We start from the raw sequence: 25,158 nt of genomic DNA on the forward strand, positions 1-25,158 counted from the left end.
TTGTATTTTTAACTTTAAAATGTCAGTTTTAGAAGGATTTCTTTAATTTTTAGGAAATTAGATTAATCATGTTTTTAAGGCACGATTTCATTTTAATGTCTCCAACTAATTGGAACATGGGAATGATTTTGATTTCTGTATCAGCCATTACAGCTTTCTTGGGCTCTGGATATGATTTTTCTAAGCCCTCCTTTGAAAGCTCTGGAGTTTGTGCTGCTGGGCAGTCATTAAGTTATTATTACCTGCCCCCTTTCTTAACATGGCAGGGGAAGAGTTTGGGCTGCTTACGTCTGAGACGAAAAAAGCTGATGCATCTGAGTAGGTAGGGAACGGGACAGACAGCCAAATGTGGCAGGTACCGGAAGCAAAGCTGTGTGCAGAGGCTTAAAGCATAAACTGGAGCCTTTTTACATCTAATTCCAGGAGAGGAACGGTGAGTCAGTGCTGCCAGGGATGGCTTGTGGCAGGCAGGGCAGCCACAGCTCATGGGTTTGCAGCTGGGACAGGGCGTCCTTGAGAGCCAGAAATCTTGAGGAACTGTTTACAAAAGGTTCCCCTATGCACCTTGTTCTCTAGTGACTAACTCTAAAGCTTCCTGAATGTCTAAGTTTCATTCAAATTTCTTGAGGACAAAAAGCTAAATTGGGCACAGAGGCATCCTCACGTACACTAACGAGGTGCAACCAGGTGCTGGGGAAACAAGTAAAATGCATCCATTTGGCTTTGTGGTTGGCACAAACCAGCCCTGGTGCTACACATGCTGCTATAAGATGGCATCCAGGGTTTTTCCCGCATTTGCAGAGGTCGTTTTGGCTGGGGAGAGGTGCAGTAGCATCTAGGTGCTCGATGCTCATGTGGGAGAGGATTTCTGAGCCACCAGGTGCCGTGCTGGACCTGAGCTGCATCCCGCATTTCTGGGCCTTTAATGTTGGTTGTGCTCCTTCAGTGTCATTTTTGTGTTTCTTTTCTCTCATTTCTCCTCAGCTGCCACCCTGGCACTGCTTTGCAAGGGTTTGCAAAGTGCCCAACAGAGGCAGGGAGCTGGGGGCCAAAGGCTGAGGGCTGGTCTTGGAGCTAACACTCTTGCGGAGGGCAGGGTCTTGGTCACCTCGAAAGTTGCTGCCTGAGGGTTGTCTGCAGGCCTGGGACACTCTCACGGTACCCTTCTGATTCCTTACAAAATGTTTGCTAAAGCCAAGAACTGCCAAGAGTTCCAGCCGGCAGCCCATGGTGGGGCTGCAAAGGACACTCAGAGTGGCTGGGGCATTGGAGACCTCTGGTTTCACACTGCTACTGCATTTCCCCAGTACTTTGGCTGCTGGGTTCACACGTTGCCACCAAATTGTGCTTTAAAATATATATATATATTCACTGTGGTTGTATATCTTTGTGACTGTAAGGAGAACGGCAGTCCTGTGGACCTGCTAACACCACTTCTGCAAGTGCTGCCAAAGAAACACCCCATTCAGCTCGGGGGCTGCTCAGTGGATTCTGATTACGCAGCTGCAAAATGTGGTATTTTCTTAACATGCCACCGAATTTAGCTTTTTTTCCCCCATGGAATTTACTATTTTGCTGAAGCCAGGTGCTTGACATTTTTCTGCCGGTCCTTTTGGGGGGGGCATGCCATCTTCTAGCAGCTACTCCTTGGTGTAGGCTGTTCCTCTAGGGAGCAGCTAGTTGGTTTACAGGCCTGAAAACCAAAGGGATGAGGCTTAGCACCGGCATGCCTGGCACGAGGGAAGGGCCTCGACAGCACTGCACAAGCACGGGGCTGCCAAGCAGATCCTGGTAGTGGGGAGGCGAAAGCGAAGGAGGAGAAGCACCATCCTCGGTCACTGGGAAGTTTTGACCCAGTGTGAGCTTTTCCGTGGTGCCCCACAGTAGCTCAGGTAACTGTGAGCTGCAGGTGAAGGGTATTTGCCAGAGAGGAACTAATTCTCAGTCTGGGAGTTGGTGGTGGTACCTGTGAAGATTTGCCTGGTGGTGAGGAATGTGTTGGGCATCAGCAGCATTTCAGGTGAGCTCCCCTGGCTCCGACAGGCACAGGACAGCTGCCTCGGGCTGCTGTGCTCCTGGCATGGGCAGCTTCTGGCCCTTTCACTGGGATTCTGCAGGCACCTTGGTTTTCCCCATGTATACCTGAGCTGCTTTAATTTCACACTTGCTGAAATGTCGCTGCTTGGTCTACATCACTGTCGGGCATGTTAAGAATGTGATATTAGGATTTATCAGGCAGATCAATGATTGTAAGAAATGACAGTAGACTTGTTTCCAGTTTTTAATGCTTTCTTGTAAAACTGAAAATATAAAACCAGCGAGCAAAAGATTTTTATATACATGAGGTCTGTGATTAAAAAAAAAATCCTTTTAGTTAAAAAAAAAAAAGAAGAAGAGAAAAGAATTGACCAATGAGTTAATTGAAAACTGGTTAAAGGGACCAACATTCTCAAACTGAAACATACTTTTCAGGAAAAAAAAATCTTTACAAGTTTATTATATAACTTACATTTACACTTTATGGAGAGAACTTACAAAACAAGCTGCTTGAAATGCTCCTCATTCCCTTAAAGCATGAATTTCAAAGTGCCACAGCAAAGGAACAGGTTCCAATATTATCTTATACAGACTATTCATGTATAAAATGGTTTGGTAAATGTGAGGTGTTTATTTAAATGAGCACATATAGGGATACAGACTAAATAAAAGTACTTGAGCAACACCTTTGTTATTACATACACAGTTATAGGTATAATAAAGGAAGGAAGGTCAGCACTGCTCTTAGGTATCTGTATAGATGGGAGGAATGTGATTCAAGCAGTGATCAAAGGCGCTGTTCTGGAAAAATCCGTTCTCGTCAGTTCCGTTGGACACCATGTCTTCAGACGCACACTGAGCTTCAGAGATTGCCTCATAGCCTGCAAGCGTGACAAGTTGTAAGGACATGATTTAACAGCAGTACATATAAGGAAGGAAGCATAGTTTGAGGCCTGGGATTATGCAGCACGGCACAGTGCTAATGACAAGACAATAGGATTTACCATCAAAGCCTTACCCAGGAGATACACAAACTAATCTCCACGGGCATTTGTGTCATAGTGTATGAGGCTCCCATTCATTTCTGTGGACGGCTACCCATTTGCAAGTGAAGTGCAAGTATCGGAGCATGACTCCCTTGGGACTTTACAGTTATTATCTGAATAGGATGTCTAAACAATGAATGGGCAAGGATCCTAGTAAGTGTGAGCTAAAAGTGATGTAGTCCTCTTGTTTTGTATGTTTTTCTTTTTAATGGCACTTACGAAAATGTTCCATGTGTCTCCCAGCTGCTCTTAAGCTTAAGGTCCTGGAGAAATTTGGATCCTACATTTGTTGTATCCCTCCATACTGCAGAGGCAAGGTCTGGACGAGCATGGGGAAGCGGTGTCTAGGTTGGGTCAGGCTCACAGGACGAGTGAAAGGAGCTGTGCACCATTTTGTCCTCAGCCCACCAAAGCTCACCATGCTGCTGGCTCCTCACCTGTCTGAGATGGCTTGTGCTTACCAGGCTACCAGAAAGCCACTGTGGTGGGGAGGAGTTTCTCTGTCCTTCTCCTTTCACAGTGAACACCCTCCAAAGGTGTTGTAACCCACCCCGAGCTGAGCACCCCTGTGGTAAGGAACAGGTTTGCCTCTACCACCTGCTTTGAGTCGGGTCTTTAAGAAAGTGTCTGGATGCGCTTCGGCACAGGGTTCTGATCCCTGCACCCAGCCCACAGAGCCCACCTAGCACAATTTCAATGATCATCAGCAGCATGAAGTCAGCTGAGACAACACATGGAGCAAGATCCTTCTTGTTAAGATCTCTCTTGTTAAGATCCTTCTTGTTAGTATCTCCCCCTCTAGAAAATGAGGCTGCTCCTTCTGTTCAGTGTTTCTCATCTCTTCAGCCTACCTAACGCTGCACACGTGTGCGCCTAGGTGTGGCAGAACCTAACTGCTCCAGGCTTTTAGGTGAGGCCTCCGAGCTGTGTGGCACTGCTGGGAAAGGCAGTGTTGGAGTCCTGTCAGGTTGGTCCTTAGAACGTAATGACAGGTAGCTTACTATTGGGTCTGTTTTTATTATTAGAGACAAAATTCTCCACTTATTTATAGTTCTGCATTTTCCTACGACGTACTCATTTACTGTTAGTTTACGGGTCAAATTCTGCTGTTTGCAGAATTCTGGCATGCAGCATATGGCCAAAGTTCCCGAAAGACAAAGTTAGCCTGTTTATCTGCCCTGGGCTGGGTGTCAGTCCAAGTGGAGTGACTGGTATTTTGATAAGCTTTGTGAGTGTTTACGCTATGCTAATTTCTATTTGATGAGCCTGTACACAGGGTGGATGCACAACTGCAGATGGACAAAACCCAAGATAAGCATACACCCCAGAAATCATTATTAGATTCCAGATAGAGTAAACTATCCAAAGTCCTGAACAGAAAATAAAAATTTATTGACTGTTAATGTGATTCATGGAACAGCTGTTTGCCAGTCACATTTGGCATTCCTGTGAGATGAGAACTCATTTAATATTAATGGTGCTATAAAAGCCTGAAAAAAATTAATATATAGCCTTGATGAATCTTGCCAACCTCAATGGTTCTTTTTGACACAGAAAATGATGAGATAAGATTTATATATTTCACATATATATATGTGTTTCAGCCTCTAAGTATTTGCATACCTCAATAACCACTCTAAAAACAAAAATATTACACAGAAACATTTCATAATAGTTTAGCCCCAGACAGAAAAATCAACTGTTGTTGAAGTTGGTGTCTTGCCATAGTATTATTCTTTGCTCCTACAATTTCTTTTGGAAAGTTTATTTAGTCTGTTCTTTAAATATTGCAGTCTGTCAATCTAAACTTGAAATTTGATGTTAACATGAAAAAAAAAATTTTGTTTTAGTAACATCAAACTTATGAATAACACAAAAGAATTCAAAGTTGAATTTGAAACTTCATCTTAAACTTTTCCCTTGTGCTAGTCACTGATGCATACACTTTCTAGTACGGAACACCAGACAAATGCATGCATGCTCTCTCTGAACAGAGTCTCCTTTAATACAAAACAAACAGGAAAGTCAACTCTAATTTTGTGGTCTGACTTAGACCCCATTTCAAAAAGCATTTAAACATATGTTTTCAGTATCGTCCTTAGCTGAGGTGCCCTCCTGAATTCAAACATGAAAAATTTCTTGAAGATATGTAAGTAAAGATTGGGGTAAATGATACTATTTCATGGTCCTGACAATACTCACATTTTGTTTGATTTCAGTAATTCTGTCAACTCTTAATTGTGGTTTTAAAAGTAGAAAAAATGCTTTATAAAAATGAATGCCTACATATTGAAGTACTATAGTCTTCTAGCTATTGTAACTTATTGAAAATTTTACACTATGCAAATATGTAGCTGAACAGGGAAATACAACTGCAATGAATGTGCACAGCACACACAATGAGCAGCACAAATAAAAAGGAACTTCCAAACAAAACGGAACTAAGTAATATTTTTAGCCAAATTTCCCAAAGCAAGGTCTTTCCATTTTGTAAACATCAGTATTGTAAAGCTAAGCCATCCGTTTATTCTTAGATGGACATGAAGCTCCAGCTGCTATTTTCTTCAGAATTTTGCTATCTTCTTAACTACAGTCTGATCATAAAAGCCTTACTGAGCATATGTGAAGACATCTACTATGAACACCCCACATAACGAATGTGAGAAATGTCTTGTTTGTCAGCTCTCTTGAAGCTGTGCGTTCCCTGTAATATCCAGCATAATGAAAGGAGAATTTGTCTGTCAAACCAATATTGGATTAAAGAAAAATTTGCTTTCCTAGTGGGATTTTTATAGAGTCAGATGAATTGCAGTGACTTAGTTTCTAGTGCAAACATATTTTTCTAATAGTACTGACTTCAAAATATGTTCTCTTCCCCTCCTGCTAAAAATATATGGGTAATTCTTTATAGGCAGAAAAAAATTACCTGTTGAAGCTAAAGGTGCATTGAGTATGTGATAGCCATTCTGTCTCAGAGGATTGAAGCAATGGGATTCCCCTGTTAGCACATCGCTGGTGACAGACTGGTCCATTGTTCTGTAGCAGTCTCCGTAGTGGAAACAGTTTTGTATTGAGTGAAAGCTGCCTTGGTAACCTGAAAACAGATATTGCATACACATTTTAACACTGCTGCAATGGTATTAGCTCCATTTCTGTCACAGTATTTCATTACTATTGTGGGGTTTCTTCAGTTCCTCAGTTTTAACTATGGAAAAATGATCATGCTATTCTATAAGGCGTAATAATAGAAAAGCTACACCAGACTTAGTCCCACAAGGTGCTGTGGACTGTAATCCCCATCAAACAAAAATCTTAAGGATGTGCTTTATTTCAAGCAATAGGACAGAATGGATGAATGAAGTCAACAGCCCACTTGTGTTCAAAGAGAAGTAGTAAGTACTTCACTGGATCAGGTCCAGGAAGCTCAGCCCCTAAGGGAACGCTTCTATAATGAATTACTTTTAATTTTAATACAATAATGCAATATTTAAATGAATGCTGCTCTATTTGCAGCAGAGTAAAGGCTTTTCTCATCCAAGGTGCATTACGCACTGCTGGAGACAGCACTTTTTCTTCCAAATACCTTTAAGAATACCTTAAACCCCTCCTTTCTCAGACTGCTCTTATTTCAAGTGAAAACTCTTCAGTGAACACAGAGGGTCACGGTCTGCAAGTAGAACCAAACTAGAGGTGCAGGTCTGTCTCCAGGTGGCCATCAGCTGAAGACTTAGGGCTCAGTTAGAGATTACTTGTTTCTTGCTTCTGCAAAGTGCCAAGATAAATCTGCAGGGTCTCTGGCTGCTTCAGTCATTCTGCTTTTGGGGCATGTGACTTTTGTACCCTGAATTTTCATCTCCTGCTTTTATATATTTTTATATGTATTTCTAGTGGATCAGTAGTTTTGTTTTTGCTTGCAGACATTGTGAATGAATTGCACACAACAAAGAAGACATTTAGTAGTAAAGGACAAATTAATTGCTGAGGAAGGAATTTTACAACTTGCAAGTTTGTGCCAACATCTTAAAAGATGATGTTATTTGCTCCCATAAGGATGACCTCAAAGCATGCCACAAAATTTATACCAAACAAGGTCTGATTTAATTCTCCTCGTTCCTCCTGCCCCAGTAGCCTCTTCCTGACTCCAGATGTGATGCACACTAATTGCATATTGAGATTAACTCTCTCTTTTCCTATCTTCTCCTGAAGTCCCTTCTGAAATTATTTTCCTTCCCTTATAGGTGACTAAAGTCAACCAAGTCAGGCTTAAAGTCTAGAATGTGCCATCAGGATTTTTCCCAAATTGCCACAAAAACCAAGGACTGTTATCTTTCTTCCCCAGTCTTCTTCAGTTAGACTGAAACGCTTCCTGAAGATCAACTGCAAAAGCTTCAGGCAGTTCAGTCAAACAGAGCCACAGCCAGCTCTGCAGCTGACAGGAGTCAGCACTGCTCCACTCACCAGCACAAGACCAGGTTTGCCGGGCCAGTTGTGCAGCTATTTAGTTTGCTTAGAAATGTAATAATGCCTGTCCCTGTCACCAGGGTGCCTAGGTACTGTACGGAGTGGAATTTGTCCCCTACAAATCATGCAGTGTATAAGTTGTTTTTTTTTCCTGTTAGGAAAGATCTTCTCCCTTTTTCTACCTTTTTCTTTTACTACCAAAGTTTGATCAAGTAGATAACATCAGGCAGAGTTCAGGGCCTGTCTGAATTCTGGTCATGTTTTTCTATGACGGTAATAAATAAGGCTAAGTGAGGCAATTCTTTAGTAGAAATGCAATGAACTCATCCAGTGGTGAAAGATTTGCTCTGAAGTTTCACAGTTTAATATGTGTTTTGGCAGTATGTGCAAGGATTAGATGATTCATTTCTTGAAAACCTGTGATCCTCCACCACAAAAAAAAAAAAAAAAAAAAGAAATTTGGAAAGCAGACTACTAAATGATGTATGTCTTTCCTCAGAATAAATAGTCAGCCACCTCTATTTACTGACTGGAGAGTCTGGCTCAGAAAAGCAAGAAGCTCTTAGGAGAGGTAGCAAAGCCATCTTCTGATGTGGTTTTAGGTACAGTGCTTAATTGATTGGCTTTTGATAATTACCCTGACTTTTCTGTTTACAAAACATGAACTTGCTGTAAGCCTTCTAAAAACATATCCTTTTGCGATGAGCAGTGAAAAAAATGAGACACTTGGCTTCAGATGAGGTATAGCTGGTTGCAGAGAGCACTTACATAAATTGCTAGAGGGGAAAAAAAAAAAGACCCTTTTCCAGAATGTCTGCTATACACATTCTGGGGAATGCTATACACTTCTGGGGAAGGCATGATGTGTATTTTCTCTGTCTCTATAATTGCTGCCCTTTCGTCATGCTTCCTAGCTTGCCTTTGTTAAATCAATTAAAACCTTTATGATCTGCAGTGCTGGCACAGTGGCTTAGAATATCCAAGAATAGCCAAGCATGACAGAACTGGATTGAAACTAGGTGGTTCCAGGATTTGCTCAAGACCTATAGGTAAAGGTTTCTTTTGTGGTATTTAAAATTACACTCTCTAGCTGCTCAGGAAAAAATATCTGAGGCAGTTGTCTGCCTCCGAATCAGAAGTCTGCGGAAGAGCTGCCATAAGCAATCAAATTCTCTTTTCGATTGCAGTATCTATCCATCAGCATCACTGAGTGATAATCTGAAAAGGCAGTGCAAAAAGTATTACTAGAACTGTCCAGTGAAGAGGCACAATGTAGGAAAATACTACTGTTATTATACTGTTGTATGTGCTCAAATTCCTGAAAAGTGCTTCCCAAAGAAAATATTGAGAAATGCACCATTCTTGCCCTAATGTGCCTGCAGATGTGATAACGGCAGCAAACTAGAGGAAAAGGACAGATTTAGGAAGGGAAAGGTTGCAGAAAGAATATTGGTCAAGTAAAGCACACCATGACTCTTAAAAATGGGACTTCTAACCCTTTGGACCTCAGCAATATAATAAAAGTTTACTTCCTTTTTCATCAGCTTCATAGAAATGATAAATCAGTAGGACCCTATAAAGAACAGGGTGGAGGCTTTATGGAAGGCATTCCATGCATGCGTCAGAAAAGGAGTGATGGCTATGGGAAGAGTGGTCTGTCTGAAACTGTCCCTGCACTTAAACTGGGGATGAAACAACACTTGGGTAGGAAGACTTGTGCTTGCAGAATTAAAAGCTTTATTTGAATATGTAACTAATTGAATGTCAATCCTGAAAGGTGGAAATCAGTCTTGGAATGACTGAAGCTGGCGTATCTCCAGGCTGTATGATAGCAGGATCAGTGAGTTGCTGTCAGTAAGATTTTCTTCATGACTTTTTCTATACTTCCTATTCTCCTGCCCGCTGTTTCAGCAGCACAGTTGGAGAGTTTCTTTTGGTATGAGGCTGATTGGCTTTTGCTGATGGCCCTCCACAGCCTGGCATGACTCAAGAGGCCAGTCAGTCTGCTTCAGAGGATCTGAGCCTCCGGCAACTTTAACACTAATAAAAAGGGAAAATTGCCAGCTTGTTGAAATGCTAAGTGTTCCTGAAAACCAAAGTCATTAGACAAGATGGAAAGGCCATGTGAGTTAAAGCAACCACAGGGACTTTTGTAACAACTGGTACCCTTGCCAGATAAGATTTCATTCATGTTACACAACCACAGGAAATGAAATTGATGCTTGCAGACAATACAGTGGTTGATTTACATATGCAATACAAGATAGACCTTACTGTTTTTAAAATGTGCAGTATTAAGGAGAGGTTCATTCCATTTCATTATACAATCATAGAATCATTTGATTTGGAAAGGACCTTTACGATCATCAAGTTCAACCACCACCATTCCTACCGAGTCCCATCACAAGTGCCATGTCCACACCTCCCTTCACTACCTCCGGGGATGGGGATTCCACCACTTCCCAGGGCAGCCTGTTCCAATGCTTAACCACCCTCCTCTTAAAGAAATTCTTTCTAATACCCAATCTAAACCTCCCATGGCACAACCTGAGACTATTTTGTCATGTCTCATCACTTATCACCTGAGAGAAGAGACCGACACCCTCCTCAACCCAAACCACTCTATGATCCTATGATTCTCACTGCAACCGCCTTTCAGGTAGCTGTAGAGAGTGATGAGGTCTCCCCTCAGCCTCTTTTTCTCCAGACTAAACAGCCCCAGTTCCCTCAGTGGCTTCTCGTAAGTCCTGTTTTCCTGTCCCAATTCAGTTACGGTTCCTTTAGGTTTTCTGAAATGCTTTGCTTCTACCTGACTTATCCCCCACCACCTACCTCAGAAAATAGTAGGAGCTAAGATATGATTAAAGTCCCATAACTAATGGTTCAATTAGCAACTACATATGGTTGATTAGTGAAAAAGAAACACGGAATATTTTTTACAAGTTCTTCAAAGTCTCCTCAGTGGCTAAAATATGAATTAGGCAGGGAGGCTTGTCTGGTGCAAACATCACTGCTCCTTCTGGGAGAGCGAAAGTGTAGCACCAATTTGGCAACAAGTGCTTTACCAATATTTTTTTTTCCACATGCATTTCAGATTTTCCTTCAGTTTGTTTGATTTAAACCAAATTTTCTGAGGTTAATTTTCAAGTGAAGAATTTACTAAATGTCCTGTCAGTTTAAATGATCACTATTAAATATTTTATGTACAGTAGATGTAGAAATATAACAGTTAATAAAGGAATAAACTGAGTTCCAAGCATAGCATTTAGCTAAAATTTTGCTTTGAAATAATTTGTGACAGAAAAGCTGCAGTTAGCCACTTCACACAGTGCACTGGCTGCCTCTGTTTCTCTAAGGCACAACCTAGAAAACTTGAAGGAGCTTTAAAATGAATGATGTCATGAGCAAATAATTGGAATATGTGTATTAAATGCCATCTTTTTATGTCATGGCATTTACATGTATGTACAAATAAATCTAAGCTCTTCAAATTCCATGAAATTTCTGAGGAGAAAGCATGTCAGGTATAAATAACTACAGGATTCTATCGCCTGCCAAATTCTTCCAGCATATAATAATTTCCATGTGATCTTACTACTACCAGCTTTAAACACATAAATAATGTCAGCTTATTATTCTTTTGTTATCAATATTTCTGCTTCCAGCTTGGTGAAGCTTGATGTCTTGAAAAAACCTGCAGATCCACAATATTTATATGCTTCTATACAGGTACCTAGTTCCACAGTTAAACTTATAGAGTACTCCTTTTTCAGTAAAAATTAAAAACTACAAAATTACTACAGATTCCATTAGAAAAGCATGCTATTAATGAACTGAGAGTCAAAAAAGACTTATAGCAACTATAGCTAAGTACAGGTTACAGATCAATTGATTTCAAAGGCTGCTAATCAAAATTGATTTTTGAATGACCATTTCCATAATGAATTTATAATAATACTTCAACATTTGGCCAAAGTGGAAAATTATTGCTTTTTCAAAACCACACGACATAACACTTAGAAAGCAACAATTCATTCAAAAGGAAATGTGGTTTTCTTAAGGAATAAAGTCAATTTATTTAAGTGGTTCAAAACTTGTTCTGTCTATGCATTTGTTTCTGCCATAGTAATGAGCTGCTAAACTTTCCTCTTGTGGTTTGTAGTTATTTAGCTCATTATAGTAACATAATCATATATCATTATATGCTATCATAAATCTGCCACTTTTCCCTCACAGAGTTAATCTTTTTAAATTGAGTAATCTGTTGAGCATCAGGTTGAGTTAGTTTTTCCTTTGGCACAAATCATTTAATATAATCTGCTTTAACTTTTCAGACTAAGGCAGTCCAACCAAAGATCAAAAATAGTCCTCAGAGATTGAAGGGCAGAAGGAACTGCTGGGATACGGAACCCCATTACAGCTGTGAATTGCTTATTGGCTTTGTGTTAAAATCCTGCGTTTCAGACCTAGCCTTAGAATTTATTCAGAGAAAGCAAACCTATTTTACGCACTGGTAAATTGATCACACGTGTTACTTTGCCAGCCAAAAATGACCTTATACAAATGACAGTACAGCTGTGAAGTGAGTTTCAAAAAACTGGTTATCTGCCTGTATAAACTTATATGCTTGGTTATACTTGCGACCAGACAGATGTCTTGCACACTTCTTTATTGTGAATATTCACCACGCTTAAGCAGCGTACCATCTGCATTATATGACATATTTCTTAAGTATGCAGGCTCCTGTTACTTGGAAGAATCTGTGATAATAATATCACTTGCTAATTTGTACCTCAAAAAAATGTAGAAACATTAATTATTTCCCCCAGCAGAACTGTGGAATAGGAAAATAAGTTCCCCATTATAAAGGCTAGGTAACTCAGAACAACAAAAAAATGTTTTACCTTAAGCAGTAGGGTAGCTGCTTAGCTGTCCCCATTCCTGTCCTCAAAACATGCTGACACTCTATAGTTATGCAAAGTGCCTTTGCAGATTATTATATTATATCATACATAAGCCAGACTGCCAAATATTAAATAGCAAAATCATTTTTCTTTGTCTAAGTTCATGCCTAGTACAGCACCACCAATGGACAGAGCAGGGCATTGCCAAGTGTGCTTCAACCCATCTATTTTAGCAAGCAAACTAAAAATGACTCTTGCTTTGCCAGGGTCACTCTCTCCAATCTGGCTGAAGGCTGGCTAATCAGTCAGATGAGGTGCACAGCCAGTTGTGCTGGGAGAGCAATCCTTACTGACAATCAAGGAGTGAGACAGGGCTAAATAGTTCACTTGATCATTAAATCACTGAGTTATTTGGGGGCGTAACACATTCTTGTGAGGAGACCTTTTTGAAGCCATGTTCTAAAAAAAAATGAATAAATGCAATGGATCAGCTGTTGTGATAGCTTTCCCTAGTATGATATGATATCACAGTATGAAGCGGTCTGAAAATGTTACTCTGTATGAAACAAAACTTCTTAAAATAGGAGTTCTCATTGAAATGCTGTCGGTCCCTTAAAACAATATTGGCAGAAAATGCAAAAACTAAAATCAATTCTTTTTCCCCAACTCCAAATCAGGAAAGCTTAACAACTTTTAAAAATTAATAAATAAATAAATAAATACATAGAAAGGAAGAGTTACCTTGAGATCCCTGCTGTACAGACTGGTTTTGAAATTGAGCATATGGTTTATTTGGTATTCCAGAAAACTGCTGCCCATTCGGTGACTGGCTGTGTGATGATGGAGAGCCGTGCTTCTGCAATAGGGAAGGTGGAACTAATGCTTTCAGGGGGCTGACAAGCGGAGAGATTATGTTGGGAGCAAGCCTAGAAAAAGAAAATTCAGAAAAACTTCACATATCACATCACAATATGGGAAAATGAAATACTTGAAAGGCCTTATTTCCACGATGGCAAAACTATGGAAACATTTATTTTGCAGATATAAATTATGTTGCTAAAAAAAAAAAGCAAGCATGGTAATGCAGTGCTGCTTTCAGGTCTTCATTAGCAGGGAAGGCAGTTAGAAAATGATTTATGTTCCTTTACGCTGACTTCCTGTGCTAATCATAATGACAGAATCAAAATGACATCACTCCCCAGAAAGCAACTTAGACACGGGTCAGTTTTAATTTAAAATTGTGTAAGCTGAGAAACATGTCCAGAAACAGGAGTGGGGAACATACTTAGAATGAGTGAATGCAAGTAAATTGTTTGAGTGCCTTAGTCATTGTAGCAGGGTAAAGCTTTACACCCAGGTTTCAGCCAAGACAAGGAAAAGCATTAGTTTTCAGTCGTTCCTCATACGGTATTTTTCAAACTTCCCTGCAAGAAATACAAATTGAGCTGCAACAGATGGCATTGTCCTTTCAAAGAAAAGGGCTGAGTAAGGGTTTGCTTCTGGTGGCACTGCTCAGTGGAAGGCAGGGACGGGTTGGTTCCTGCCGGATGGAAAATTCTCCTCAGACATCTGGGACTTGGGCCAGCCCAGGAGCATGGGGCAGTCCCGCTCAGGGGACAGGCCTGACCCGGCATTCCCAAAGCAAGCCGGAGCAGTTGAGGGAGAGCCCCGCTAACCCACTTCCACGAAGGCCCTGGTCACACCTCCACCACTGGTGGAGTCACATCCGTGCTTTTTCCTGTCCGCGGCTTGCCCATCCCACCAAGGCCAGGTATGGCAGCGGCCCCAGAAGGACTAAGCCTTTGCCAGAGAAGTCTTTTGGCCACAGGGCTGAATGGAACAGGCATTCACCATATACCCTCTGCTGTCTCTGGAGCTTTAGTTAAACACAGGAAACGTCTCTTGGAGCAGCAGTGGACCCTTCAGACCCCAGAGAAACTACCTGGGAGCCACGCTGCTGAGACTTCGTAGCTGCAGGGCCTGAGGTGGAGAAATAAAAACGCCACAGCAGGTTATAATCTATGCCACCTAGCTGGAAAAAATATGGAGCACACACCATTGCAGGAGTACAAAGAATCAAGTAAGATCACTAATCAAACCTAACACCGGTGACTTCCTCTAGCAGCGTACAAGCCGTTCAGGCAGCACACGCCATGCTTTGGCCAGCAGTTTCTCACCAGTTTGCACAACTGCTGCTGGAGCAGCTGGAGCTAAAACTTGTGCAGCAGGGCTAAGCACTACCTGGGAGTGTTCAGGAGGTAAATACAGATGAACTGTGAATTAATTGTGACAACGGCATAATCAAATGTAACGTGAGAAGCAAGGGAATGCTGCCAAAAGCTGTCACAGTGACACAGTGTCACAGTGACGCTCTATTAAGAGGGGCTTAAATAAATCAACCAGTCAAAGCCAATCCTATCATGAAATAACTCCTTCACCCCAAAGAAGAAAAATAAGGCATATAATGCGGACCAAAGAGAGCCCAAATATCCCAAACTAAACTGAAGAAATAAACAAGCATTGTTAAATGGGTTAAGGCAAGGGTATTTTCAAACCTTTCAATATTTAAGAACTGGAAAATAAACTTTTTGTGAAAAAGGGAGCCCCCCATTAGCAAAGGCCAGCAGTGCATAAAGAGGACTAAAGCAGAATTCTAAAACTCAACATACAAAAAAAAAAAAAAGTGTTAGGCTGGAGGTTTTGTTTGTTTGTTTGTTTGTAAGTGAATATTAAAAAGAACTCAGCAAAAAAAATAAATAAAAATAAAACAAGCTGGGATGGTCCTTACCCAACCAGTGGGTAAAGGCCTGGGTCTATGGGCATGGTAAAAGAGGGGCGCAGAGCTGTGTTGGTGGGGGAATGGGGGGCTGCTGTGCCCTCTTCAGGTCAGAGACAGAAAATGGTTTTCAGAGACTGCAAACGGCTGAGGAGCAGCAGATGCTCGGGGGAAAATACCGAGTTTATTTGCTAAGCAGCAGCAAAACGCAAAGGTCAGCTCCCATGCGGCTGTAGCTGTTCCTCAAACGTCTCGGTGGAGAAGGCGTTTAACAAAACTGATCTGTCCTGCTGCCCAGCTACACGTCGTATCCTCTGCAAATTCTCTCCAATATGTGTCTGTGGTGAGTGCTGCCATGAAGATGGGGCTGCCGTTATCTGCTGGGACCTGCAGGAAAGCCTTGGTACAGCCTCAGCCAGGGCTGCCGGGAGTGCTGGCAAAGCACAAGCACAAATTACAGAACGGTCCCCAGCCCGTTCAAACGGCACATGGAGACACTGTCCTCGACACGCCAGAAATGCTATTAGAAGCCTGGAAATGCTTCTATCTGAAAAGAGATTAAAAAGATTGCAGTTGTTTTCTTTGGAAGGGTAATAGCTAAAAGAGATCATGATAGTGACATTTATATGGGTAATGACCACACACACATTTTAAAGAGAAACAAAAGATGTACTGAAAACTCTGAGGCCAGAAACCAGCCAAAAACTACGCTGAATGAGGGAGGAAAATGCTCCTGGTGAGCACGTACTCTGCAACTGCCCGTGTTGGGTTTCCCGTGCCTGCTCTCATAATGCCTTGTGCTGGCTGCTGAGGGATGCGACCCCCGTACAGGCCGGCCCCGTTCTGCCTTGAATGCTGTTTGGCTGGTGGAGTAATTGCACCTTCACATTCTGTGCAGGCATGGTGCACAGCTAACAAAAGTGGTAAATTGAAGTTGTCTGCCTGGGGGATTGCTGAAAATCCCAGCTTCCACTTAACTCTTCCCAAAGTCTAGTTGGATCAACCCTGTGAGAGGAACTTGTCACTACTGTTAAAGCAGTGCTTGTCCCCACTCACACTCTCTTTCCTATTCTTTTTTTGCCTGTGCGTGAGCTCAGCAGTTGTGTTAGGGCTCGTGCCTTGAAGCCTTTGGGGTGGCTGGTTGAGAGAGGCGAGAGGGGCACCAGCAGCCACCGGGGAGGCAGCTGGGGCTCGGCAGTGCGCGGGGCCCTGCTCCAGCTGGGTGAGCTGGGCTGCCAGCTCCCCACTTCCACTCGGCACCACTGTCACGGTGCTGGAGCTCGGCAAACATAGCTGTCTGCAGGCAGCCAGTATCCTAGGAACTTGCAGCGCAGCAACTTGAGCCGAAACCCCGAGCGCGCCGTGTAACACGACGAGCTCTGCCTCCTCTATGTGAAGAGTTCCCAGCGGTTTGCGCAGGTAACTATAAAATCTGCTCTGCTCAGGCTCTCCCAAGCAGGGAATTTCACGTTTCCCATACGTTAGGGCGCGGTTTGTAGCTAGGAAAGAGCTATGCTCAGCAGAAAAATCAGGCTGTAATAGCACAAGTGGCCATCATGGGGATTGTCTCCTTAAAATAGTCATCACAATGCCTACAGCTCAGGCTGGCCACAAAAATACGATTGTGCGTGTGCGTGCACATGTGCTCTGGCACTCCTAAGGAGAGTTCTTCATCAAGTAACCGTCCCATTGCCAGTGCCCTGTTTTTAATTCTGTCCTGAATATTTGTCTGCTGCTCAGGTTGCTGTGACACTCAGGTTGTTAAAGGATAGGGGGAATCATTCCTGATACAAATTAAATATATAATGTATTAGCAGCAGAAAAGAGCTTAAAAGGAGCTGCCTTCTGTATGGAAGAAGAAATGGCAAACTACTTAAAGCTGAAACTCAGCTGGATACATTAAAAATTCCCAGGCAGTAGCACAGGCATATGTTTCAATAACTAATAGCCTGTACATTTCCTGTTAATACTGTACTACAACCACAATTTGCTTTGGTTTGGATATTGATAACAAATATATGCCATATATTTTATTTTAATTGTAACTTGCATAATTCAGTAAGTTTGCAGGTCCTTTTGGGGCCTTTTAACATATATCTGTGCCTACATATAGAACAGAAATATAAATATATATTTGTATATATAAATATCCCTATCTCTCACATACATGCAGAAAAATCCTTCTTTAATTCATTAAATTCGAGGGCTCCTGACTATTCTGAATCTTTCTGTTCAAGAGAATACATCTTTTTCCTATCTCCCTGATGTTGTTGACAAAGCTAAGGATGAACAGTTCTTACAGATTGCTTGCACTGCTGATACAGCGTACCCTGTCTTATTAGGATGCCTGATGATGTTTTCATTATCTCAAATAACAAATTAACACATTGCAAAGCTTTTATTACTCCATTATCAGAAACCATATGTTCCTTATGTGAAGAAAAAAAAAAAAGAAAAAAAAAACACTGTTGAATGTAATACATGGAGCAGGTAGGAAAGCTTTTTCACCTGAAGACTTACAGTGGTGCAGTGGAGGAGCCAGCCTCCTCTCCACCCTGCCCAAGATAAAGGAGCAACAGGGCATTCACCACAGGGAGAGGCAGGTCAGTTTAAAACAAAAGGAACATTTTGCTCACACAGCATGCCCTGGCCTGTGGCATTCATAGCCACAGGAAGTCACAGACTCAAACAGTCTAGCTAGTTTTTTTTAAAAGGGACTGAATAATTTAATGGCCAAAACCAACATTTCCATGCTAGGCAAGGGGTAATCAAATCTTGTGCTTCAGGATGTAAACTGATCACCCGAGAAGTCAGAGAGGAATTCTCACTCTTCACTCATCACACAACTTCATATGATTGACCAGGTATTGTGGGTTTTTTCAAATTCCCTTTGAAGCACCATGTGTAGGATGGCGCTGAAGACATAATACTAGTCTTGAGGGACTTATGATTTCAGGTGGAATTGCAAAGCTAATGCACTCTTCTCCTGAGGATGCATCACTAAACAAGTAAGTAAAAGGACTAATCAGAAAAAATCGTGTTTTTGTAATTCTGTCATCCACGCAACTGACAGAACACTATTGGAAGAACTGATCCTAAGTGGATAACATACTTTGATACTATGATACTGCACACATTTCTGCACCTTGCTAAACACAGTTGTAAAATACCTGGTTCATGGCCCCTCCTAAGGTAAGCTCTTGAAGTCAGATGGGATACTACCCATGAAGAGCCACTACACCACGTGTTGGACACAGATAACGAGCCAGTTCCTCCCCTGTACTGCAAAGCCACTCATACCAGTAGAAACTCACAGAAATCTGGATCTTAACAGAAGGATTTTTTAAAATTAAAAGTCCAGCCACAAAAGATACTACTCCGTCTTCTCTCATTTTATAAAGCACATACCTTTAAGAATCTCAAACAGAAATCCCAGACTTTTATGTAATTTTTCTTCTGATTGTGTTTTCATGTTACATATTTTTGATTGTAAAAGTTAAGATTAAATTATGAGAAAGACGTATGTGAAGAAACTATCCAGGAATGCCATGAGTTAGCAATGATCTCCACAAGATCTCAATCTCACCTAAGAGGCTACAAGTGCCGTTATCTTACTTTAGAATCATTTATCCTGCTTCCTGGGTTGGTTTCCACAAGTACGTGGTGGTGCATAAGAATTTGTGCATTTTCACAATTCACACCAGATGTTTTGTTTCAATATTCTTGTAAAATACAGAACCAAAAATAAATACATATTGACACTGATTTTTCTGTCAAGATGGTAATGTACGGTTTCCATATTCATCCATACTACTTGGTTGGAGTTAGAAATATTTTTGTACTTTGCTTTAGCCACTCTGTTCAATAGCTGTTCGTGGACAAATTAACAGAGTAACAAATAGTAAAGCCAGATTTAGAGAAGTTTTAAGAGGAGTTTTTTCATCATCTAGTTCATCATGTCTTGACTGCCATAAACCACACACAGTACACTTATATGGCAAATATTTAAATTGAAAATTGAAAAATAATGAAAATAAATTCAAACTAAGATTCTTCAATAATAATTGAGAATGAAACGTAACCACAAAAGAGAAATATCTGAGATAGGGATGTTTCCAATATGAAAACTGTCATTTCTTTTTTTTTTCTTTTTTCCTTTTTATAATGTGATGGCTTGATTGGCAGATTCCTAAGCTAGATGAAGAACCTCAACCCATGTCCCATTGAGTTCAGTGGAAACAGGACCAAATCCAGACTGAAAAACATCTGTCCTTTATCTCAAGTAAGTTTTTATATATTTTGGGTTTTAAGACCATACCGTAATACAGTTCTCATGTATACCATATTGACACATAACACAATCTAGACTTTGAGAATTATTTTTAACTCACGTTACTATGAAGAAGAGTATATAATAAGCACCAATGTGAGAAGCACAAAGCGAAGAAGCTCCATGATTTAGCGTAAGTGACTTGTACAGCATTGCAGTTAGTTGCAAAACCTGAGGTGTTTCCATGAAACCAGGTTCTACCATAAAATCCAGCACGCCAACCCTTTCATTCATAAATTCACTCCCCCTAGCCTTACAGTTACTTATATTGTGAGAAAGTCCAATGAAGTTCCAGGACCAGGAGATTTTTTTTTTTTTAATGAAAAAAAAAAAAGTTAACACTGATTTTCATCTCTCCCCATAATATTAAAAATGATGTGTAAAGCTCTGCTAATCTGGTCTCTGGATAGCGCCCAATCTCTTGCCACGTGTTTCTGTTCTGGGTCTTGCCCTACGGGAATTTCTGTCAGCACATGCTCAGGAAACAGTTATACCGTTCCCTTTTTTTTCTCTATTTTTTTTAAAGACAGACTCTATCTGAAGTTTGGTGAACCTTTGCACTAATCACTGCCAGGTGCCTCTGGCTAGGTTTCTGGAATGCAAGGAATCTTTTCTTTCTCTCTTTCTTTCTTCCTTTCTTCTCTTCCCCCTTCTCCCTGATATATTATAAATCGTTCATTGATGAGCACCTTGCTGCATCATTGCATTTTATTATCCTTTTCTATAAACAGCAAGCAAACAAGTTATGGGGCTGTTTGATACTCAGTCTCTGCTCTGTGACTGCAAGATATGACACCGTATTTTTGGTTTTGTTTGCTTGCTCTGGTTGTGGCTGGCTTGAGAGGTGCCTGCTGGTCAGAGCCTTGGACTCTATTCCTGGCTCTGCTAGTAGTGCAGCGTGTGAAATACCTCCATGTGTAGCACCTTTAAAGCAGGACTAAGGAAATGTCAGCCTCTTCCTAGCTTCTAGATAAGTACAAACTACTCTTTTTAATTCAGAATACTGCTTTGGACTGCTTTAATCCAGTGCTGCATCTTCACTGAGCAGTGTCAACAAGTGAATGTACGAGCGCACTCAGAGAGGTTTCATAAGCATCATGGAGAACACTATCCAAAGAAGCTTTTAATACGACTTGAGAGTCTTAGGTCATTTAATTGCTTTAGAATAGTAATACCAATCAACAGTGATATGCAAACAGCTTCTGGATGAAAATTACACAGGAGCCAGAGGAGTCCTCTCTTGGTACACTCAAAGGCTTTCTGCAGGGACCTTCTCTTCAGGTACAGTTACTGAAACACTTGCAATCTGTTCTAACAAATACACACAAGTCTCATAGTTGGGCATAAAACATAACTATTTTGTAACTCATTTCATTACCTACACAAAAGGACTCACATATACATAAACATAGGCTTTTCTATGTTAAAGTAATATCTTTACAATTGTTCTTACTTGATATGCAGTTTCTGCAGAGCAGTTAGATCTTGGTGATCGTTATTGGAACTATGCCAAACTAAAATACATTTTATTTTTAAGGGTTCATTCAATAATTTTCCTTGAAAAGAAACTGATGAATCACTACAGTGGAAGGCACTATAACAGAAACTTGAAATCTTATTCTTTCTAACAATCTAGCAGGAAAATGTTACCAAAGTAAAAGTAAAAAAATAAAAAAATCATTTTTAATGTGTTCAAAGAAATATCAAAACAGATTTAGATAAAGAACACTGCCTTAGGTTCAAGTGATTGCCAGGAAGCCAATTACTAAGACATGCAATCAAACACAGATATTGTCTACACTATATTATCTGACATGTACTGCATGCTTGACTGATCTGTCTTATTTTAGTCATTTAAAGTCATTATTCTCTGGCAAGTGTGCAGCAAGATGCTTCCAGGTGTAGGTAGATTCTTCACAGGTAGCTGACACCTGCTTTCGTCAAGTTTACAGCCAAAAAGGCAATACACCAAATAGGGGGGGATGTTAAGATAACGTTAACAAGTTGTGACAAATTATTGTGCTTGGTGTATATAGCTTACATCTAACTGCAGAAGTTCTGCTTAGACAACAAAACAAAATGAAAAAGGAACTAAGAAAAAAATCAGCTTTACGTATGTTAAGCACACAATTTACCTACAGATAAAACCAGTAATGGCTAAGATCATTAACATAATGCAGAAGAGCTGTGGTTGAATCCATTTTAAATGCTTCCTGATTTACTCTGATCAACTCTTTTATACTCCCTCCTTCTTCTGTGCCTGTCTCTTACTCTAAGCTAGTTTTGCTTACAGTGTCTCTTCTGGGCAGTCACCAAGGGGGGTGTCTTATCAATGTTTATGAATGCCTGAAGGGAGGGTGCAACAAGATGGAGCCAGGCTCTCCTCAGTGGTGCCCAGTGCCAGGACAAGGGGCAATGGGCACAAACTGGAACCCAAGAGGTTCTGTCTGACCATCAGGCAGCTCTTCTGTGCTGTGTGGGTGACAGAGCCAGAAGATCTCCTCTTTGAAGATCTTCCAAAAGCTGCCGGGACGTGGGACTGGGACCCCTGCTCTGGGTGGCCCTGCTTGAGCAGAGGTTGGACGAGAGGACCCAGGGGTCCCTTCTGACCTCAGCCACTCTGTGACTCTGTGATCATAGCGCTCCCTTTTTTAGGCTCTCTAATGAATGGCAATCCAGCCCTATTAGAAACATAAATGAAGTACATGTCCACCTATTTCTGCTGATGGCCAAACAATATTTTACCCCATGATCAAACACTAAGTTATTCTTAACTGTGTATCATTGAAGTAAGCCTAAACTAATGCTAATTTTGCTTTATGGGGGAAAAAAACTGCATAAGCCTATCTGGACATGATTATAAATGAATTCTGATCACATTTTCTACAATGAGATAAATGACTTGGGATTTGCAACCAGATGCTTTTAATTACTGATTTTCTTTGTTACATGAACCTCAGCTCCGCACCTGTACATTGTTCTTTCTTTGTACAGATGTACTGATGCCCCTTTTGCGTGCTCAGGTCCATAACACTGAGATAAATTATGATGGGTTCTTGGCTTCCTCCATTGAAAATGTTTTCAGCTGTCAGGGATATCTGTTTCTTGTTATTGGTTTTAGTGCTTTTGAAAGAAAGTCTAAAACACTGACTTGTGTATTCTATTATAAATGAAGAGTATTCTCCAGTGGAATTCACAATGAATGAATGATGCATCTCCCTGGTCCTAAGAACTGTTTTAAAACTGTGTAGGTATTTAGTTCTCCAGAGTACTTCTTGAGAGTAAAAGTTTGTTTCCTACAAAGATTCCACCAACGCAAGATCTGGCTTACACCCTTCTTATTAAGTATAACATGATAGTAATACAAACAAAAACCTAACGCACAGGATTTTATCCTGCGTATTTTTTTCAACCTTAAAAATATCAGGAATTTCAAATCTGGTGTTCCCTTGTTGAGCAAAAAGGGAGGCTCTGTGTACCTTGTTTTACTTGAAGTAGAGGGAAATGAAGGACTAACTTTTAACAGAGATCTCTTTACATCTTTACAGTGAAGTATTTCTGTGGTATTTGAATTAACAGGTGCTAACAAGCAAGCAAACAAAAATTCTGATGTTTAAGCAGCCTGATTAAAATGTCTCTTTTCATTTGATTGCTCTTAAGTCCTGTTTCTTGTGATTTTGTATGGTTAAGTGGCTCTTCAGGGAGGTCTGAAAAATGGTTTGAACTGGTTGCAGTTAGCTGGTGAGAAGCCTGGGCAAAAGAGAGTTCTGTAAACCCTTTACTCTAACCTTGATGACTTAATCCTCGATATTAAAGACTCACCATAATTATAAGACTGGATTCAGAGTTCTCATTAATCATCACCTATGGACATCATAGATGTCTTAATCTCACTAGTTCTTCATTTACTGTTGTGTTTACAGAGCAGAAATGACCTAAATTGCCACAGGAGGATATAAAAAATAGTTTTGCTTTCCTTTCCCTTGGAGACACATCACCTTGGTGAAGTTATTATTTGTCAGTCCCCCCAGCTTCTTTTGAGAACATAAGTGCTGTTTGTTATGAGCAGCACGAGTGACTGAGGGCCTCACAGTCACTTATAGAGGGACTGTGTTCAGATCCTACAAAGTGACCTTGTTCGGTCATTAAGCTGCTGAATTGGTGCAAATCCCTTACTTTGCGCTACCACTTAAACTCATTTAACTTTAGTCAGATCAGTTTCATTTAAACCGATAATTTATCACACTAAACATTTTAAACTGGAACTTAGGGAACTGGTCTACAAATACAACTAAGTACATTTTTAGATGACTTAGATAATACCAGCTAAAAAAATAGCAGAGAGAGAAAGCCAAGTGCAACATCCACCTAAGATTTAATACTAAAAGCTGTGCTTCCATCTTCATACTGCTACAAATCAAAATGGAGTACTTTTGCAATGGACAAAATGAAACCAAATTAGACATTGTACATGGCATATGCTACAAGACATGCTAAAATAACATTTTGCTACCTGAAGTAAAAAATAAATATACATTTAAACTTGGATCATGACAAGCCCACTTTCTGGATGCCAAAGTATTTCTCAGTCACACACTTTTAGTTTAATTAATATCAATATAAGTTAAAGTAAATTATTTGGTCTAGCGTATACTTCATACCAGAATTTGAAAAAATATTCTCCGTATTGTATAATGCCAGTATAAATACATTTGGTAATGAAGTCAGATTTTGTTAGAACATTTTCAAGTGAATTAGATAATTTTGTCAAACTATTTAAATGTCCTAGTAAACCATTTGGGAAAATTGACTGCTGCACTTGGTATTGACTTTGGCAAAGGATGGTATGGCATAGGGCTTTTTTTTTTTTATTTTCAAAAAAAAAAGCTTTAAATCAAATTCTGAATCTTCTGTCGAACTTGAGTAGACTATTTGTACTCTGCCTCATGTAGTTTTTGGCATCTTGCGTATTTGATGACTCAGTAATTAGATTTCTTGATAATAATCATTTAGTTCATTCCACAGACTTAAACTATGCAATCCAGTCTTGTCATCGTACTGATTCACAGTATAGAAATTCTTTGCATTTACTTAAACATGAATGCTGAGACAGCTGACAAATGAGGCAAAACATTATATGTGTGTCAGCCAGCTAGAGCAGTTCACATGAAGAAAGGTAGTGTTAGGTGTTTCTTTCTTTGCTATTGTAAACCATGTGTATTTTGTATGAGTAATGGCATGCTGCTACGAACTGGTAAAGGGGTGACAGGTCTAGAATTCAGTGGGTGGCTCCAGGTATTAGATTATTAAGTGATTTTTCCTAGTTAAATGAATGAATGCTTTACACAAAACTGTGCTAAATTAAATTCAAAGACTGTTAGTTCACACTAAGCTTTCTGTATTTGCAATTAAAATGCCATGGATGGGCTTTATTTCAGCAGTCCTTAATAATGTAAGTATAAACAGTTAAAATACAGAAAGAAGATCTGGAGCTGGGTGTGACAATACTGAATGTGTATTATTTGAGTTTAGAAAATGGTATTTGAGATCCTGAAAAATTCCAAGTCATTATGTCATGAAACTAGATAGCCTGTTTTAAAATAA

General features: G+C 40.4%; 1 protein-coding gene across 2 annotated transcripts in view; it reads right to left on the reverse strand.

The window, feature by feature from the left end:
- Window positions 1-2,277: 2,277 nt before the first annotated feature.
- Window positions 2,278-25,158, reverse strand: part of GLIS1 (GLIS family zinc finger 1) — a 191,323-nt gene continuing 168,442 nt past the window's right edge. For both annotated transcript variants that reach the window (XM_035538080.2, XM_035538079.2), the window contains exons 8-10: window positions 13,190-13,374; window positions 6,010-6,177; window positions 2,278-2,918 (exon numbers count right to left, since the gene is read on the reverse strand). In XM_035538080.2, the coding sequence (XP_035393973.1) occupies window positions 2,782-2,918; window positions 6,010-6,177; window positions 13,190-13,374 (490 nt within the window). In that variant the 3' untranslated portion in view covers window positions 2,278-2,781. The remainder of the gene's footprint in view (window positions 2,919-6,009; window positions 6,178-13,189; window positions 13,375-25,158) is intronic.

Source organism: Cygnus atratus, chromosome 8 (genome assembly GCF_013377495.2).
Source record: "Cygnus atratus isolate AKBS03 ecotype Queensland, Australia chromosome 8, CAtr_DNAZoo_HiC_assembly, whole genome shotgun sequence".
Lineage (NCBI taxonomy): Eukaryota > Metazoa > Chordata > Aves > Anseriformes > Anatidae > Cygnus > Cygnus atratus.